The sequence below is a fragment of the Chiloscyllium plagiosum genome, unplaced genomic scaffold (genome assembly GCF_037043375.1).
Source record: "Chiloscyllium plagiosum isolate Xiang-an unplaced genomic scaffold, Cpla_swu_hap1 HiC_scaffold_2, whole genome shotgun sequence".
NCBI classification, from domain to species: domain Eukaryota; kingdom Metazoa; phylum Chordata; class Chondrichthyes; order Orectolobiformes; family Hemiscylliidae; genus Chiloscyllium; species Chiloscyllium plagiosum.
Genome location: NW_028270140.1, coordinates 5,455,906 through 5,475,860, shown reverse-complemented (window position 1 = coordinate 5,475,860; position 19,955 = coordinate 5,455,906). Strand labels below are relative to the sequence as shown.

Here is a 19,955-nt window from a genome sequence, read left to right as displayed (position 1 = left end):
CTGCCAAAACTAGGTCATCATTCAATACCCATGATCCCATTGTTACTATTTATAGATCCTACTTCCACACAGCTTAGCAGTAAACCAACGTTTCCCAAATCCAGAGCATTGCTTCTGGTCCAAATCGTTTATGCTATCAAGTTTTGAGAAGATCTGTACCTCAGGTTGAGGTTCTGGATGTAAGTTTGCTCACTGGAAGGTTTATTCAGACGTTTTGTCGCCATACTAGATAACATCATCAGCGAGCCTCAGGTGAATCCCTTGTCGCCATACTAGATAACATCATCAGCGAGCCTCAGGTGAAGCCCTGGTGTTATGTCCCGGTTTCTATTTATGTGTTTAGGTTCCCTTGGGCTGGTGATATCATTTCCTGTTCTTTTTCTCAGAGGGTAGATGGGGTCCAAATCGATGTTTTTGTTGATTATAATTCTGGTTGGAATTCCATGCTTCTAGGAGTTCTTGTGTGAGTCTCTGTTTGGCTTGTCCTTCAGAAATCTGGAGAATTAAACAAGACAGACTTCCAAAAAATGAAACCAGACGGATGAAACACACCATGCTTCTTCGGATTACCCAAAATTCACAAACCAGGAGTCCCCTTCAGACCCATAGGCTCGCTACCTGGAATATCAACATACAGACTAGCCAAGGAACTAGAAGACCCACACCACTCCATTCACTCCACCCAAGAATTCCTGAAGACCATCAAAGACACCATCAAGATAGAGGAGGATGAAATAATAGTCTCCTTTGATGTAACAGCCCTGTTCACATCCATCAACATCAACGTGGCCAAGGGAACACTGACTACACTATTAGAAGAACCAAAGACACATACACTAAACACCACCAACTTCAGGGTGTAGGTTTGCTCACTGAGCTATAGGCTTGATATCCAGATGTTTCATTACCTGGCTAGGTAACATCATCAGTGGCGACCTCCAAGTGAAGCGAAGCTATTGTCTCCTGTTTTCTATTTATATCTTTCTCCTGGATGGGGTTCCTGGGGTTTGTGGTGATGTCATTTCCTGTTCGTTTTCTGAGGGGTTGATAGATGGCATCTAGATCTACGTGTTTGTTTGTGGTTGGAGTGCCAGGCCTCTAGGAATTCTCTGGCATGTTTTTGCTTAGCCTGTCCCAGGATAGATGTGTTGTCATTAGCAAGGGCAACATCATTTAGCTGGTGGACCTATACCGTATCACCCACTTCACGTTTAACAACAAAACCTACAGACAAATCAACGGAACACCCATAGGATCTCTGATATCAGGGTTCTTAGCAGAGGCAGTAATACAGAGACTCGAACAAACAGCTCTGCCAACCATCCAACCCAAACTTTGGGTCTGCTACATGGATGATACCTTTGTCATTGCAAAACGAGACAAATTGGAGGAAACCTTCAAGACCGTCAATAATATCCTTACTGGCATAAAATTCAGTAAAGAGGCGGGAATCTACAACAAACTGCCATTCCTAGATGTCACAGTAGAGCGAACGCCCAATGGGGAACTTCCAACCAGCGTCTCCAAGAAAACAACACATACGGACCAAATACTGAATTATAGAAGCAATCATCCCAACACCCACAAATGAAGCTGCATTAGGACATTGTTTCAATAAGCCACCACACACTACAGCACAGAAGAACTACAAAGAGCAGAGGAACATCACCTACGCAGCGTATTCAAAACGAGCGGGTACCCAATAAACACAGTCAGCCGATTTCTCAGCAACAAACCCAAATAAGCAAACAAAACACGTCCAGAAACCCTAGCCACTCTCCCCTACATCAAAGACATCTTGGAAACGACTGCCAGATTACTCAGACCTCTTGGCATCATGATAGCCCACAAACCACCAACACATTAAAACAGCAGCTAATGAACTTGAAAGACCCTATACAGACAACAAGCAGAATGAACATAATTTCCAAAATACCGTGCAAGGACTGTAACAAATACTACATTGGACAAACAGGCAGAAAACTAGCCACCAGGATACATGAACATCAACTAGCCACAAAACGACATGACCCTCTCTCACTAGTATCCTCACATACAGAGAGGAAGGACACCACTTCGACTGGGGCAACGCATCCATCCTAGGCCAAGGCAAACAGGGACATGCACGAGAATTCCTAGAAGCATGGCATTCCAACCGGAATTCTATCAACAAACTCATCGAGTTAGACCCCATCTACCACCCCCTGAGAAAAAGAACAGGAAATGACATCACCAGCCCAAGAAAGCCTTAACACATAAATAGAAAGCGGGACACAACACCAGTGCTTCACCAGAGGTTCAATGATGATATTACTTAGTATGGTGCGAAACATCTGAAAACGAGCCTTCCAACTCAATGAGCAAACTTACATCCATTTACGCTATATTGTTGGCTATTTCCTCCTCCTCCAATAACAAAGGCACACTTAACTTTCTGCAAATTATTGTCTCATTTCTAGAACAAAAAAAGATGCAAACTTCACCATATATCTAATCAAATAATCGCAACAAATATTTTAAATTTAAAAGAACTGTTGATTGATGATTCCAAAAATGATGTTAATCAATAATATACATTGGTAAATTATACAGGTACTTGAGATTTTGAAGAGTTTTAACCATAAAATCCAAACCAGCAGAGCAACACTAAGGACAATTTAACTTCATAATTGTGACCATTGATTTAATGCCAATGCCATATTGTTCATCCCAGTATTTTGTTGGCTGTGCTTAACCAACATAATTATATGGATACTACAAGATTGCTTGGCAAATTTAAATGTTACTGTATTTAATGCATCGTAAATGAGTTCCATTACGCAGCTAGCCCTCAGGCAGCAACATGAGAGAAATAGTTTTTAGTAATTTAATTACTACGGCATTAGGCATTTTTGCTTTACTCCTAGATGTTCTACGTTCGCTTTTAGGACTGGTTGTACTTGTTGTAATCAATGGTTATAGATTTTCTTCAATAGCTTTCCAGCGCTGGCTTAATTTCTCCAAGTGCTCAAAGATTTCAACTTTTGACTGTTGTCACATGCTTTGATGTTCCCTTGCTTGATTAAACACACCATTCCAACTTGAACTCAGTTCTTTACTGACCGTTTCAAAGTGCTTCATAATTTTCTGAAGCCTTGCTTAAGAGCTGACTAGCTGACAAGTGTGTCTTTAAATACTATGTTTCATCCTCAAGTAATCGTGCGTGAATCGTGATCAACCAAAATTTATTCAGTCATGTGAATATTTTTCTACGCTTCAATTAAATGGGAGCCTATGTCAAGTCCAGTTGCATTGCATTATGAACGTACAAAATAGTAGCAGTGAAAAGGTCACATGGTCCCTCGAAACTGCTTCCCCGGTTGATATACTGTGGCGACAAGTCTGCTTTCCTATCTGTATCCTATACTGTTTGACTCCCTTGTCAATCATGAATCTACCAAACTCAGCTTTATAAATATTCAATGACCCGACCTCTGGGAAGAAAATTCTCGACTGACAACTTTCAGAAGATGCTTTCTCCTCAATTCAAGGCCGGTGGTCAATTACATTTGTTCAAAATGTTAACATATGAATACAATTATTAAACTTGGAAATGGACATACACTTTCCTCTTGAACTTGCATTAGGTTATGCCATTTACTAACAATGTATAGGTATTTACGCTTTATAATGACAGCCATTTGAAATTAAAGTGAGCAGGGTATACATTCCCATTATTCAAAGTGATGTTGGTTTTATTTTAAAAGAAATACCTTTGCAAACCTGTCCCCCTGAGACAACTGGAAGGGAAGATCGATTACACTGAGAGTCTTTGTAGTGTGTCTTCTTGGGGCGTCATTATGGCCAGTCAATTAAACGAATCATAGCAGTTAAACAATTCTGTTTATGTTTTTGACATACTTATCATAGTAAATTAATCTGTTTAAGGATCAGTTGTGTCATAAAAATGGGAAACCTTTGTTTGATAGAGATGAAATGTAACTATTCCAGGATATGACTTAAAAGGCCACAACACAAATACCTGAAGAAAATTACTTAATAAATTTAAAATTTTTATTATAGAGTGCTTTGCAAGGACATTAGTAGAACGTGTTGGAATGGAGAGTCTAAAATCCTGGGTGCAGGTAAACCGTGGAGCTATTGTGCTTTGTTGGTAAGCATTAAATTAAACTCCAATTCATGGTCACATGATTTCTTTGTATGTTAAATAACTTAAATGTTTATAGATCAGATTGTGTATGTCAGATCTTTTAATAATAGAATTGGAAAATACATGGTCTTAGTGATGTGTGCTCTTGAAATGTGCGGAGATGTTCGAAAGAGATTTTTACAATATGCTAAATGGTGAGTATTCCAGTTGGAGATAGAGTAGGATTAGGAGGGATAACAACAGATTCAATTGAGAAGGTCCAAAGAGATTTTTGAAAGGTGAGGAAGATTATGGAGATACCATTGGGAAGATCTGTAGAATGCGTGTGCTTTGGTGTTTGACTTAGAGTACATAATCTAAGTGGTTTGCTGACCATAATGGCCACTGCTGTCCACCAGCCCCACCTTACTCCTCTCTATAATGTTGCTGCATTAATATCCTGATGGGCAAAGGTAAAGGTAAAGTGACCGTGGGGCTTTAGTACTGCTCTCTCATTACAGAGAGATGATTGTTAGTGAGTTTAATCTGAGGGTCAGTACGCCTAAGGTGAGGGACAAGGTTGAGAGGTTGAGGCATTTATGGTGACTTCAGCCAGTGAACATGATTCGGAGATGCCGGTGTTGGACAGGGGTGTACAAAGTTAAAAATCACACAACACCAGGTTATAGTCCAACAGGTTTAATTGGAAGCACACTAGCTTTCGGAGTGACGCTCCTTCGTCAGGTGATTATGCACAATCACCTGATGAAGGAGCGTCGCTCCGAAAGCTAGTGTGCTTCCAATTAAACCTAATGGTCTATAACCTGGTGTTGTGTGATTTTTAACTTCAGCCAGTGAAGGAATTGAACCCACGCTGTTGGTGTCACTCTGCATTGCAAACCTGCCATCCAGCCAGTTGAGCTAACGAACCTGAAAGCCAACCAGCCAATCATTGCCATATGCGATTGGAGCAGTTCAGGTGCTGGCCATTCTGCGGTAAATGATTCGCCTGCCATATCCTGAAGAATTTTCCATCATCTAAATGGCACAAGTCTGGAGTATGATGGAATACATTTCACATTACACAAGTTGTGTTGGGCTGCGACAGTACTCAAGCTTGATGCTCTCTTGAGGCATTGTAGTTTGCTTTATCTGCACTACATCAAATTCACTCTGTCCACCATCAGTTTACTGTGACTGATTTGTATCCTATCCATCAGATGTGGTGGAGCAACTCGGCCTGGCTTTCCCCACCAAATCTTCCAAGCTCCAGAGTATAAAGTAGACTGTAACATGATTACCCCTAAGGTTCTGCTCCTAAATTGTTTCCCTCCAGAAGCTTAATGCTCTCGTTCGCTTCTCATTACAGTATGGAATTTTATAATATCAAGTAGCAGCTACTTTCTCAGTGATGATCAATGTGTTTCATTGTTTTCAAATCAAGATTTCAATAAACTTTGCTGTGTATCTTGTTACAACACGACAGTCAGTTGAATCAAAACTGCTTTTCTCCTCTGTATTGGCAATACAGTAACTGGCAGAGCGAAATTAAACATCAAAGAAATGTAATTAATGTTTGTGATTTTAAATCGAATAATCTTTGTTTTCAGTCCTAATCAAGCAGAAGACAGAAAAACAAGTGTCAAGGGTTAAACACCAATAAAAACACAAAACTGGCCGAATTACTTCAGTGTTTTTCATGATGTGTTGTTCCACAGGCATCGATAATTGTTCCTCGTTTGATTTTCCACAGGCATCAATCAGGCCCACCTTTTCAGTTCACCCAGAGGAATTTGGTCGTTCTTATGGCTTACTTTTTATTCTTGGAACATCCAGCAGCTGCTGATGGGAAGTTCCGCAGGGCCTTTCAAATCTTCATGTTGTAATAATGACACCCAAACCCCTTCTCACAGAAAACACAGTCCAAAACCCAGTTTAAACTCTCGCTTCTCCCTGACAGACTGACCATCTCCTCCGCAAGGTTCCAGTCACCGTTCAACATCTGCTTGAGCATAAGGTCTCTCCCAGACTTGATGGGACCAATTCCCAGGGACTGACCTCATTAACAGCCAACTTTTGCTATCTGTTTAAATATAATGTGCTCCCCGGGGTCGAAGGTCTGTTAAATCTTTTGATCAAAACCCAACCTGCAGTTAACTCCCAGGCCTCGTCTCTCAAACCAACAGCAGCTTTATTTGTGTTCTCGTCCTTTTTTCAAAATACAAGCTGCTGCCCATAGTTCAAAGGTCATTTTCAGTTCACAGCTCCATGACAAAATTGAGAAAAGAATAAAAGAAAAATAATGAAAACTCAGCAAGGGTTCTAACAATTCAAGTAATTTCAGTTTGTTTGGTGTTTTGTTTTTTTTCCAATGAATTGCAGGAAACAGCTTTTGTGAAATTGTTTTGACTGTGAGCTTTAATGTTTCTACATTGCTTTTTTCAGTCTTGTTCAGAGTAAGAATGAAGATGTATCCAAGAAAGTAAACAAAGCCCTCAAGATGCTCATTCCCAAGTTAAAGATGGTGGAAAATGTGAAGGGTGTAGAAATGTTGATAGAAAAATTGACTGCCGAGTGAAGATGGAAAATATTGTGCCTCAGTAAGACAGCTCAAAATGTTTCATACGTATAAAATGTAAAGGAATAATAATTTTAAAGGAATAGTAATTTGTTATAGTAACATTTTGCATCAGCTATTTTCAAGCTCCTAAATTCACGTTTTGCAATTGAAAACATAACCAACTGATTTCTGGCCTTTAACAACCAATATTTCTATGGGAGGACTTGAACAAAGCTGTTGGTGACACAAAGTAGGCAATGCCATTCCTATTCATACTGTTAATATGGATCATGGTTGCAAAAGTTTCTGCTGTGGACTTTTTAAAAATTGGTTATCCCAAGTTGTTTTTTTTTACACAATAAAATATATGAAGTAATTGTAACATATACCATTAATGACATGAAAAGAAGCCTTTCTGTATTCTTACTGCACCTTCTTGCGATATTGTCATATGACTCACTCTTCCCATTTCTTCTCCTTATACTCCGAAATGAAATGTTTCATCACATACACTTTCAAAACAGATTGGAATTTCTTCTTGTCCCCTGAGAGAATTAGATGCGACTTTCAGTGTATGAATCCACATTTATCCATATGGATGACATTGGTAACTTCGAACAGCGTGTGACATTCAAGACCAACATGTGAAAGGAAATTAATTATTTTCATTGGTGCTTATATCTAATATTTTAGATTTTAACTATTTGCCTTTTAACTGTGTAGTTGATGCAGGGTTAAGTTCACCTTCAATAAGAAGCTATCAGAGATATGTAAACTCATTGGGTGTTGGTGTAAAATACGACATTATTCACAAGACTTTGGTCTGTTGTTCTTTGCATTATATTAGCACTGACAGGATGTATCCTGCAGCAGTTTTCATGTTGACAGTGCAAAGGCTTTCATTCACTCTGACCCCTTTAGGCCTGATCTAGCATTTCCTTGGGGGAGTTTTAAGTTACTCATAGATAAGGGTAGATCTCGGGTGGAATACTAAACTGGGGCAAGACTAACAATGATAATATCGGGTAGTAACTGAGGAAAGTAGAATGGTGGCAGATGTTTGAGGGTAAAGCCACATCTGGCATGTGAAAATATTTGGAGTAGAGTGGTGCTGGAAAAGCACAGTAGTTCAGGCAGCATCCGAGGAGCAGGAAAATCGACACTTCGGGCAAAAGTCCTTCATCAGGAATACAGGCAGAGTGCCTGAAGGGTGGAGAGATAAATGAGAGGAGGGTGGGGGTGGGAAGAAAGTAGCATAGAGTACAATAGGTGAGTGGGGGTGGGATGAGGGTGATAGGTCATGGGGGAGGGTGGAGTGGATAGGTGGAAAAGAAGATAGGCAGGTAGGACAGGTCATGGGCAGGGCTGAGCAGGAAGTTTGGAACTGGGGTGAGGTGGGGGAGGGGAAATGAGGAAACTGGTGAAGTCCACATTGATGCCCTGGGGTTGAAGTCAGCTCCCCCTCCCACTCTGCCAAGGACATGGAGGTTCTGGGCCTCCTTCACCGCCGCTCCCTCACCACCCGGCGCCTGGAGGAAGAACGCCTCATCTTCCGCCTCAGAACAATTCAACCCCATGGGCCATGAAATGACCTTGACAAACAGGATTAAGGAAAATCCTGAACCTTTCATATGTATAAAATGAGCAAAAGTGTAGCTGGGGAAAGGGTAGGTCCGCTGAAGGACACAAGGAAACTTATGCATGGAGCTGGAGGGTATGGGTACGATTCTTAACAAATACTTAGTATTGGTATTTCCAAAGCAGGAGAACATGGTAAATGGTGACTCTAGAGATGGTTATGTGATATTCCAAGGTATGTCAGTATAAAAAGATGGTTGTGTTGGGTGCTTTGGAAAGCACGAAGGTAGATAGCATGCAAAACAAAACTTTGATTTTTGTTGTCACATGTAACAAGGTACAATCAGCAGTCTCCAGGACCTGATGGAGCCTTTCCCAGAATACTGAGGGAGGAAATTGCTGGGCATTGTATGAAATCTTTGTCTCTTTTGTCACAAGTGACGTCCTAGAGGGCTGGAGACGAGCCAGCATTGTTCTTATGTTCAAGAAGGTCAGCAGTGATAATTTGGGAAATTACAGGCCAGTGAGCCTTCCTTCAGTGGTAGGCAAATTATTGGAAGATTCTTAAAAATAGGTATTGCTGTCATTTGGAAAACTGTGGACTTACTATCGACAGACAACGTGGCCTTTTGCAGGGGGAGGTCATGTATCACAAACTTGAGTTTTTTGAGCGACAAAGTTAATTGGTGATGTTGACATAGATTTTAGCAAGCCCTTTGACATGGTCCCTCATGGCAGTCTGATACAGGAGGTGAAGTCACAAGTTCACATGCAGTGAACTGGTAAGATGGATACAGAATTGGCTTGGTCATAGAAGACAAACAGTAGCAATGGAAAAGTGTTTTTCTGCCTAGAGATCTGTGACCACTGGTGTTCTGTGGGGATCAGTGCTGGGACTCTTATTGTTTGTAATATATATAAATGTGATATGGAAGAGAATGAGGGTAGTTTGATTTGTAAGTTTGCTAATGACAAATGTTGGGGAACTGTGAATAGTGAGGATTGCCAGAGGATACAGCAGGGTATGGATAGGTTGGAGACTTGGGCAGAGAAATGGCAGGTGGAGTTTAATCCAGACAAATGCGAGGTGATGCATTTTGGGAGGTTTAATGCTGGAGGGAAGTATGCAATAAATGGCAGAACTCTTGCAAGCATTAACACAGAGGGATCTCCACATACAGTGCGCAGTTCTCTGAAAGTGGCAAGAAGGCTTATTAGAGCATAAAAATTGGCCAGTCATGTTGTAGCTGTATTGAACTTTATTGAGGCCATGTTTGGAATATTGTGTACATTTCTGGTCACACTACTAGAAGGATGTCGAGACTTTAGAGCGCATACAGAAATGGTTTACCGGGATGTTGCCTGGTTTGAAAAGTGCTAGTTATGAGGAGAGATCAGACAAACTCCAGTTTATTTTCACTTGAATGTCAGAGAGTAAGGACTGACCTGATGGAGATTTACAAAGTTATGAGAGGCTTGGATGCAATGGAGAGTTGGAATCTGATTTCCAGGGTGGAAGTATCAGTTACAAGGGCACAGGTTTACGGTAAAAATGGGAGATGTGAAAGATGTGTTTTTCAGTAGAGAAGGGGGTAGAAGCAGATACAATAGCAAAGTTTGAGACATCTTGACAGATACATGCATAGACACGCAATAGAGGGATGTGGACCGCACTGAGGCCGAAGATTTGTCATTTAGAAAGATGTTGTGTCAGCACAGCCTTGGTGGGTTGAAGGGCCAGTTCCTGTGCTGATCTTTGTTTTTTGATATGGTTATGGCTCAACTCCACCTTCCTGCCTGCCCTCCATAACCATGATCCAGTCCTCACAGTTTTCTGAGAAAGAGAATTCCATTGCTTACTCAATACTCTGCTGGCTTGCAGAATAACCTCAGCCACCTCAGGCTGGAGGCCCACATTAAAATAGTAATCTTAGATCCACTCCCTTTGAAACTGGATGTAAAATTCAATCATAATATGCTTCCGAATATGTCATTTTTAACCTAAAAATTTCCAGTGTAGCATGTCTGATGCTTTTTGGATTACCTGCAGAAAATGAATGTCATCAGGTTAGATGGGGACAAGTTAGTAAGATTCCATACACAACTTTAAACTTGCTGCTTGCATTAGAGTGCTAAGATTTCCAACATTAATTTCAAAAATATGTATTTGTTTGCATACTTGTTTTAAGGGGAAAACTGTGCACTGTACAATTTACAGGGAATAGTACATAGAATGATACAGAGTAGAGTGTGTGTTGCTGGAAAAGCACAGCAGGCCAGGCAGCATCCAAGGAGCAGGAGAATCGATGTTTCATCAGGAATGGCTTGATTTTAACCTTACTGCGAAGCCTCATCCAAGGATGCCTACCTTGAAGAAGTTCACCTCTCTCTACAAGGATCTCAGTGAGTCTTTCTCTCTCTCAATGCACCCCCCCCCCCCCCCCCCCCACCTCCCCGGTCATCTCTGCTCTGAAGCTCTTCAGTCACGAATGTCTGATTGGCTGTGCTTTTCCAGCACCACACTCTTGACTCTGATCTCCAGCATCCGCAGTCCTCACTTTTTCCTCATAGAACGATACCGCACAGGAACAGGCCCCTTTGGCCCATGATGTTGTGCTAAACCTGACACCAAATTAAACTAATCCCTTCTGCCCACCCTTGGTCCCTATCCCTCCATTCCTTGCTGCTTCTTGTGCTTATCTAGAACTCTCTTAAACACCGATATCGTATGTGCATCCATCACCACCCCGGCAGTACATTCCAGACTCTTATCGCTCTCTGTGTAAAACAACCTGTCCCTCACGTCTCCTTTGAATTTTCCCCCTCTCACCTTAAATGCGTGACCCCTTGTTAGACATTGCAACTCTGGGTAAGAGATTCTGGCCATCAGTCCTATCTATGTATCTCATAATTTCCCTCAGCCTCCACCGCTCCGGAGAAAACCGCCTGAGTTTTTTTAGCCTCTCCTTATAGCTCATACCCTCTAATCCAGGCAGCATCCTGGTAAAACTCTTCTGCACCTGCTCTGAAGCCTCCACATCTTCCCTGTAATGTGGCGATTAGAATTGAATGTCAGATTAAGCTTGCTTTGTTTCACTCCACTGTATCTGAAGTTATTACAATCAGTCAGTGCCTCAGAGAGACACATGGACTGGGATGCATATATGGAGGCTGCAAGTAAGTGTTTGAAATGATCTCTGGAGGAGGCGATTTAGAGGTTTAGCTGCTAGCTGTAAATCCATCAATTGTTCATTTCCAGCATGTAGTAACCATCAATGCTTGTCTGTAATGGAACGTTGTTAGATTCTAATACGGTGTAGATCTATTTTTATGCATTGCTCAGGATTAGGCAGATTCTTAATTCTCAGACTTAATCTAAATTTAATTGACAATGACATTTCAAGAAGTGTACACTAATTTATTCAATGATGCAGCTCAAGCACCTTCACCTGTTCTGATAATGTGAATTGTTAATATAAAAAGACTAATGATGGGCCCAGAATTTAAAAGATACAGACTCATCTTATTAAAACAATTTTAATCATATTAATCTTGGGAACTGTATTAAATACAAAAACACATTTGTATTAGGATACTTAAATCTTTAACACTGAATATTATATCTTTATTACCTTTTTAATACTGCCTGAACTGCCACAATCGTTGTTGCAGTCATAATGCACTGAGAAATCTGATTTTAATGACTTTTGCAAACTATCGACATCCTAGGAGTTATGATAGTCCAGTTAGGTTTGGTCAATCATCTAGATACTGTGGCTACAAGATCGGGTCAAAAGCTAGTAAATCTGGGATAACTCACCTCCTGACTTCCAAAGTCTGTCCACCATCTATAAGGCACAAGTCAGGGGTCTGAGTGAATACTCCCCACTAGCCTGGATAGATGCATTTCCAACAATACCTGAGAAGCTTGCCACCATCCGGGATAAATAGTCTTCTTGATTAACACCACTTCCAGCATTTTCTTTCATAAGTTATAATTAATAAATACGTTATAAATCTTTTTTTAAGATCCTTTATATATATGAACCAGACAACCTGTGCCTGCTACATACCAGTGAAGGAAGTCTCAGATGCAGCATTTTGATTGGCACAAGACTTGCTTCAGCAGACCTTGAGAGCAGGAATTACTGAACTGCTTTCTTAGTCTTTCCGTCCACCTTTAAAAACCTCGTATTTTCCTCTCTGTGTATGTGTGTTATGTGTGCGTGTATCTGCGTGTAAGACATATCTTATAAAGGGGGCACATATTAATGGTTCCAAAACCTTTACCTATAGCTAGATTGTATTTCCCTGTAATAAATATTAATTTTTACTCCGTGCAGAAACCAGGACCATGCTTTCTGTGAACCAGATTTGGAAAATTGAGGAATCTTGCTTTTTTATTTTGTGATGACACTGGGTATAGCAGGGCTTTATTTCCAGTGAACTAACCCAGTGAGTTGAACAAAATAAGATACATTAGGGACATTTAAGCGATCCTTGGATAGGTACAAGGATGATAGTAAAATGAAGGGTATGTAGGTTAGTTTGCTCTTGGAGTAGGATAAAAGACCAGCACAACATCAAGGGCTGATGGGGCTGTACAGTTCTATGTCCTAAAACTTATAATTTATTGATATTAATTGGATAATTACCACTTATTGATAAATATTCTAAGTATTTTCTCTTCTAATCTGTGAACTGATAATGCAAATGAAGAGTCTTGAACGTTGATGGTTCATTGACAAAATTACAGCAGTCTTAGATCAGAATCAAGTAATAACTCAATTAAAAAGGTTTCAGTTGATTAAAGGATGAATCACATTGAACAGCTCAGTATGATTTTAGGTGGGGTTGCAATGGTGCCAATTATTGTCTAACTGTTGAGTAGATCAAACATCATTTGGTTAAAGCAGTGAGTGCTTAGCTATGCAGACCATTAAAGACCCAGGCTCTGCTAGTTGATGGTATTAGGGTGGTTTTACAGCATGAAAATTAGCTTCCATGCCCTACTGAACCCCAACTGAGAATTTGCAAATCTAGAGCTCCAGGCTAGTTTTCAAAGATGAGTTCAAACCCCACTCTGGTAATCTGTGGAATTTGAACTAAGATTTAAAAAATAATTAATCTCGTGGTGACTGTCCCTTGCCATTTTAAAAATAACCATCTGGTTCACTAATGTACCATGTGAAAATAAATCTGCTGTCTTTACCTGCTCTGGCCTACATGCAACTTGGAACCCATGTTTGGCTCTTAATTGCCCTCTGGACAATTAGGCCTTGTCATTTCCTGTGAAAAAAATAATGACCTATTATCACTCCATCAGGGTAAGGTGTGGACATTGAGCACCAGCCTATATCCAATGTTTTTCATTAAAATGTGCATCAATAATGCATTGCAGGGGGTCACTGATTTATGACCACCTGACATTCAATCCCTAACAGGGGTGCAATTTTAATGTCCTGACATATGATCATTTCCTGTAGTTACAAGCATCTGCTTTACATCGTACTTCATTGTAATCTGACTTGTGTCCAAATCAACTTGTGAATGGGCTCCAGAACAAAACCCAATCACAATGTTGGGGGGGACTGCCTGGAGTGCATTAAGGAGAGGAAGTCAAAGGAGAAACTTGGTAGATTACAAACGCATCAGAAAACTAACTTTTAAATTCTTTCAAGTTGTTTAAAATAGAGAGCTTTGAACAGGGTGTCAGTGTCAACATGCCTGAAGTTTAGTTAGATTTCCATGTTAGTTTGTAATTCTCATCTCAGTCTGATTTGTAAGCAATTTCATCAAACGTCTTCACTGATGTTAGTTTATTTGGGAATGATTCAAAAACATTGAGGTGCTAAGCCAATGAATCAGATGGACAATTAACAATCTTATATTTGCCATGAATGCTAATCTGTTAGAATATGTAAAGCTAAATGATTTACAGATAAATACCTAAGTATAAATTTATCCTCCTTACAATAATTGAGATGTTCAATTTATTTATCATGTGTTTCAAGAATTAATTATTTAAAGTATTTTTTTCATATTGTGAATCTTACATTCTGTTTTTTTTTTAAGTGTTCTGAATATTAATGTTGTGCAGTTCTGCTTCAAAAGATTAGATTAGATTACATTACAGTGTGGAAACAGGCCCTTCGGCCCAACAAGTCCACACCGACCCGCCGAAGCGCAACCCACCCATTCCCCTACATTTACCCCTTTACCTAACACTACGGGCAATTTAGCATGGCCAATTCACCTGACCTGGTAAACGTAAGATTATGGTAAACGTAATGAAAACGGCTTGACATTTTTCGATGTACTCTCACTTGTTCAGACAAATACATGAATGATTAACTCCAACTCCCCCATGCTGCGTCTCTCCCTCAGCACCAAGTGATAAGAGTGGTGAATGCATTAGGTTTAAAACAGGTAACTTTCTAATGCCAGGTCTGAAACAACAAGGTATAATACCAGGGCTCATTTACTGGATAAGCATTGATACGGTTTTCTCAGGTTGGACTGGATATATTTGGACAGTGAACTATTGACTCAAGTTTCCTTGGCTGTGGAGGCTTGGTGATAAGGCATCTCTAATTAACAGTTGCCACTTAACTGTATTCACTTTAATTAGTGAGGAATACAACAATTGACTCACTTCAAATTATACTTTTTTTCCTTACTCTTATAATGGAGCCATTTCATGGCAACAAATGAAAGTATTTTACAGTATTTTATTGTATTCTTACTATAAAATCAAAATCAAATCAAATCAAAAAGCATGCATGGAATAAGAAGCAGCTCTGTTCCACTTCTTGATGCTTCCCTAAACATCTCAAATTAAAAGCAGCAAAACAGGGTTCCCCTCTTTGACATCCCAGTGCTCATATGTGACCTCGTATATCAAGAACTTCTGTTTTCTGCAATAACTTTTGATATGACACCTTTTTCAAATGCCTTTTGGAAATCAAAATACAGTACATTCACCACCTTCCCTTTATCCACGTCACATGTTATTCCTTCAAACAACTCAAATTTGTGAAACAATTTCCCTTTCATATTCATAACACCAATCCTCCTGATTACCAAGCTACCCTTCCTCCAAGTGCCCAGTTATAATCTCTTTAATGATTAATTCTTCCATCTTCCCCTTGACAGATGTTAAACAAACTGGCTTCCCACTGTTTCTTTCCACCTTCCTGAAAAGAAGATTAGATTAGATGCCCTTCGGCCCAACTGACCCTCTGAATAGTAACCCACCCAGTCCCATTTCCCTCTGACTAATGCATCTAACACTGCAGACAGTTTAGCGTGGCTAATTCACCTGACCTGCACATCTTTGGACTGTGGGAGGAAACCCACGCAGACATGAGAATGTACAAACTCCACACAGACAATCACCCAAGGCTGGAATTGAACCTGGGACCCTGGTAGTGTGAGGCAGCAGTGCTAACCACTGAGCCACCATGCGTCCCTAATTGTATTTGCTCCTTTCCAATCCTTTGGTACTTTTACGAAATCTAGGGAATTAACACCAATGTAGAGAATTAACACCAATGCATCTTCTGCCTGACTAACAACAACTTTTCGACTCTAGAATGAAGTCCATCAGAACCCAAAGACTTGTCAGCTCACAGATGCATTGGTTTGCTGAGTACTGCTTCCTCAGTGATGGTAATTTCATTAAGCTCCTCTCTCCCTTCCATCTGCTAATTTACAACTATTATTGGCCTCTGCAGTGTACACAGAAGCAAAACATTTGTTCATTTCCTTATTTCCTTAATATTGTTACGTAACAAAATAGACCCCTGAAAATATATGAAGAAGGTATCCTGGACTCTAACTTTTTCTTATTTTAAAGGTAAATGTGAAGTGCCTATAGCAGATGCAATGCAATAGTCTAACTACTCAACATTAAGTAAAACAATTTATTTAAACATTGTAGTTAAAATGCACCAAAGAAAGAGGATTTAGAATAGCAATGCTATTGGAAACTTAATAGAATAATAGATGCAGTAACCATTACTAATTAACTGTTCCAGTATAGTAACATCCCATAAACACACTCCCTTGGCAAAAAGGCAAATTCTGACAAAGATCCTCAGATACAGGTCTCCAATCCAGGAGGAAAAGGTATCACGAGAAATTCAGAGAAAGTAGCAGCCAGGAGACATTCATTGAAGTGTCCAACTCTGTTGAGACCTCAAACAGCTTCTGATGTTACTGAGAAAAACACAAAACTCAGAAATCCTGATCTGTGAGAGCTGGCCACCCCCATTCAGGCTGTTGAACAAAAACCCTCAGCCTCCCAAACTGTTTACTCAAAAGGTCTTAACCAGCCAGCTCATCACCTTTTGTTCAATGTCTCTTAAAAGAAACCAGAACAAAATAACTTCTTAAAGCTACAGCATCATCACAATATCTACAATTAACTCCATTCTCACTCTCACAAGGCCCAGCATACAAAAGCTGTTGTTATCCATGTTAATTTGTCTGGCTAGAGTAATCTAATTTGTTGCTCCTAATTAACAATTTAGCCTTTTATTTTATGTTCTGAAGAGTCACCTGCCTGTTACCGATTTTTGTGCAGACAGATGCTTTCAGGCCAATGCTTTCCCTAGTTTCTTTAGTTAACCATAGATGGTAGGGATATAGTTATTGTTTATGTTCTGAAATTATGTGTTTAAATAAGTACCCCCTAGTCTAATAAACCAGTTCACTCAGCATTCATGCCCAATTGGTCGCTCTTATATAATTTTAAAATTCTAGTCTTAGACCCACTCTCCTCTCTCAAACTGAATGTGAATTTGAACTCAGTACCTTCCACTTACAGGCTGGGTTAGATATTTGGAACAAAGTTTACAAGAATGTTAACATTCCAAGCTTCCATATCCCACTCACAGGTTCACACTTAATTGCCTCAGCTACACTCATTAGTAATGTGATAATTACCAGGAATCTGTGTTCCTTTTAAAAGGTAGCGTGAATTAAAGATTAATATCAGCCAGGACAATATAGACAGCTTCCCTGCACTTTGAATTAGAATCATGGAATCTTTAACATCAACCTGATAAAAGAGACAGGTTTAATGTCTTATTAAAAGATACTTCCAATAGCCCAGCACTTTCTTCGTTCCGAAGGATATGTTGGCTGTGGAGGGAGTACAAGGATGATCCCTGGAGTTCAGGGGTTAGGTTGTGAGGAGAGATTATACAAATTAGGCCTGTTTTCTCCAGAATTTAGAAGGTTAAGGTGTGATCTGATCAAAATCTTCAAGATATTAACAGGAAAAGCCATTGTAGACAAAGATAAACTATTTCCACTGGTTGGGGGTTCTCGAACTAGGGAGCAGAGTCTGTGAATGAGGATCGGACTGTTCAGGAGAGACATTAGGAAGCAAATCTGCACTCAAAGGATGGGAGAGGTTTGGAACTCTCTTCCACAAACAGCAGTAGATGCTGGACCAGTTGTTAATGTTAAATCTGAGGTAGATGTATTTTGGTTAAGCAAAGGTATTGAAGGATATGGGACAAAGGTAACTATTTGGAGTTAGGCCATAGACCAGCCACAATCTCACCAAATGGTAGAACAGGATCAAGGGGCTTAATGGCCTACTTCTCATCAATAGTTCTGTATCAGCCGAGCTTCAGATCTGGTTGGCATTAGGCAATATGTTGCACCATGCATTACATCTCTACATGTCAGCGTTGGATCATCTGTGAGCAATATAAATTTAATATAAATGGAGAACTGTGACCAGTGGTGTTCCACAGGAATCCATGTTGTTTGTGATATACATAAATGATCTGGAGGAAGGTATAGGTGGTCTGATTAGCAAGTTTGCAGATGACATTAAAATTGGTGGAATAGAAGATAGTGATGGGGACTGTCAGATAATGCATCAATATAGATAGATTGGAGAGTTGGGCAGAGAAATGGCAGATGGAGTTCAATCTGGACAAATGCAAGGTGATGCATTTTGGAAGATTTAATTGAAGAGCAAATTATATGGTAAATGGAAAAGCCCTAGAGAATACTGATGTACAGAGAGATCTGGGTGTTCAGGTCCATTGTACCCTGAAGGTGGCAATGCAGGTCAGTAGAGTGGTCAAGAAGGCATACAGTATACTTTCCTTCATCGGACTGGGTATTGAGTACAAGAGTTGGAAGATCATGTTACAGTTGTATGGGACTTTGGTTTGACCACATTTGGAATACTGTGTACCATTTTATATTCTAAAAACATCCATTAACCGGGTTTCTTTAATAAAGTAAAGGTATTGATTTAATATAAAACAAGTCCCATTCTGTGAAGATACAGAATTGATTAACATGCCCAATTTTTAATTGAAAAGATAAATGTTTACCCCTCTAAATAACCCAAAAAACATATATTCTTCAGATAATGGGTGAAAAAATGGAATTCCCACTTTAGAGATTCATTTTGAAAAGAAAAACACATTATGACCATTCTGAAAGACAACAAAGGATAAGACGCAGAGTATTCTAAATTCTGCTGATCTCGTATTCTTGCACATGGTCAAGTCCTTAATCTCACATGGCTGTCTCTGTGGTGTTGGTAGACACAGCTTATTTTGGAAATACAACTTTGGAAAGTTCTTCCAGAAGACCAATCAGGTTTCACTCTGATCTCACTGTGAACCTTTCTCAGAAATGGGAGGGATGACCCAAGCCGCTTGTTATGTAGCAGCCTTTCCCAATTAAAATCCAAGCACAAATTTCTGAGCCTGCAAATACTGTTCACATAAAACAGCCCTAAAAGCAAACCTTGATCCGATGGGTTGTTTTCCTTACATTGAGTTTGCGTAACAAAGCCCAGAAATTACCTCGGACCATGAAGTTTCAAAGAAATGCCTCATTGTTTAAAGATATTTCAATATGTTTTTCATTGACCTCTTCAAAAACGAATGTGGCATGGTGGTTCAATGGTTAGCACTGCTGCCTCACAGCACCAGGGACTCAGGTTCGATTCCAGCCTTGGGCAACTGTCTGCGTGGAGTTTGCACATTCTCCTTGTGTCTGTGTAGGTTTCCTTCAGGTGCTCTGGTTTCCTCCCACAGTCCAATGATGTGCAGGTTATGTGAATTGGCCATTGCATTAGTTAGAGGGAAATGGGTCCAGGTGGGTTACTCTTCGGGTGGTCGGTGTGGACTTGTTGGGCCGAAGGGCCTGTTTCCACACTGCGGTAATCTAATCTAAAAAAGGCACAATCCAGGCATCTTCACAATTCATCAACATTAAGTCCACTAAAGCTATGAAATATCTTTGTAACAGTATAAATATCTATGGGGTGTAAATTGATTGAACCCTAGTGCATCATTATACATTACTTTGATGCTCTAGTTAGGTTACTTGTATGCAATGCACATACAGCAGGGTAATTTCTTTGTCAGATATTGCATTAGAATTAGCTAACTGACTTTTTACCTTAATAATTCAGAGAACTACCTAAAACCCAAATTCTGTCTGCTGAACATATGTTTTGCAAAGTAAACACAGGATTGATATTAAGCTGAGGTGAGCTGTGTACCTGCTGCTTAGAATACAAGGTGTGGGGTTACCTGCAGTGTACTCAAGAGTCTCAGCATATGGAAAGCAGATGGTGAATGCAAAGTGGCTGGAAGCATATACTAAAACTGTGATGCTCTCTCACAAGATTCTTAAGTCCTG

At 40.0% G+C, this 19,955-nt stretch overlaps 1 protein-coding gene across 1 annotated transcript in view; it reads left to right on the top strand.

Moving 5' to 3' along the window:
* The window catches only part of pum3 (pumilio RNA-binding family member 3), a 52,430-nt gene extending 45,355 nt beyond the window's left edge, over window positions 1-7,075 (top strand). Inside the window, exons 17-18 of the mRNA XM_087994392.1 lie at window positions 4,063-4,153; window positions 6,575-7,075. Coding sequence (XP_087850518.1) covers window positions 4,063-4,153; window positions 6,575-6,707 — 224 coding nt within the window. The 3' untranslated portion in view covers window positions 6,708-7,075. The remainder of the gene's footprint in view (window positions 1-4,062; window positions 4,154-6,574) is intronic.
* The last annotated feature ends 12,880 nt before the right edge of the window (window positions 7,076-19,955 follow it).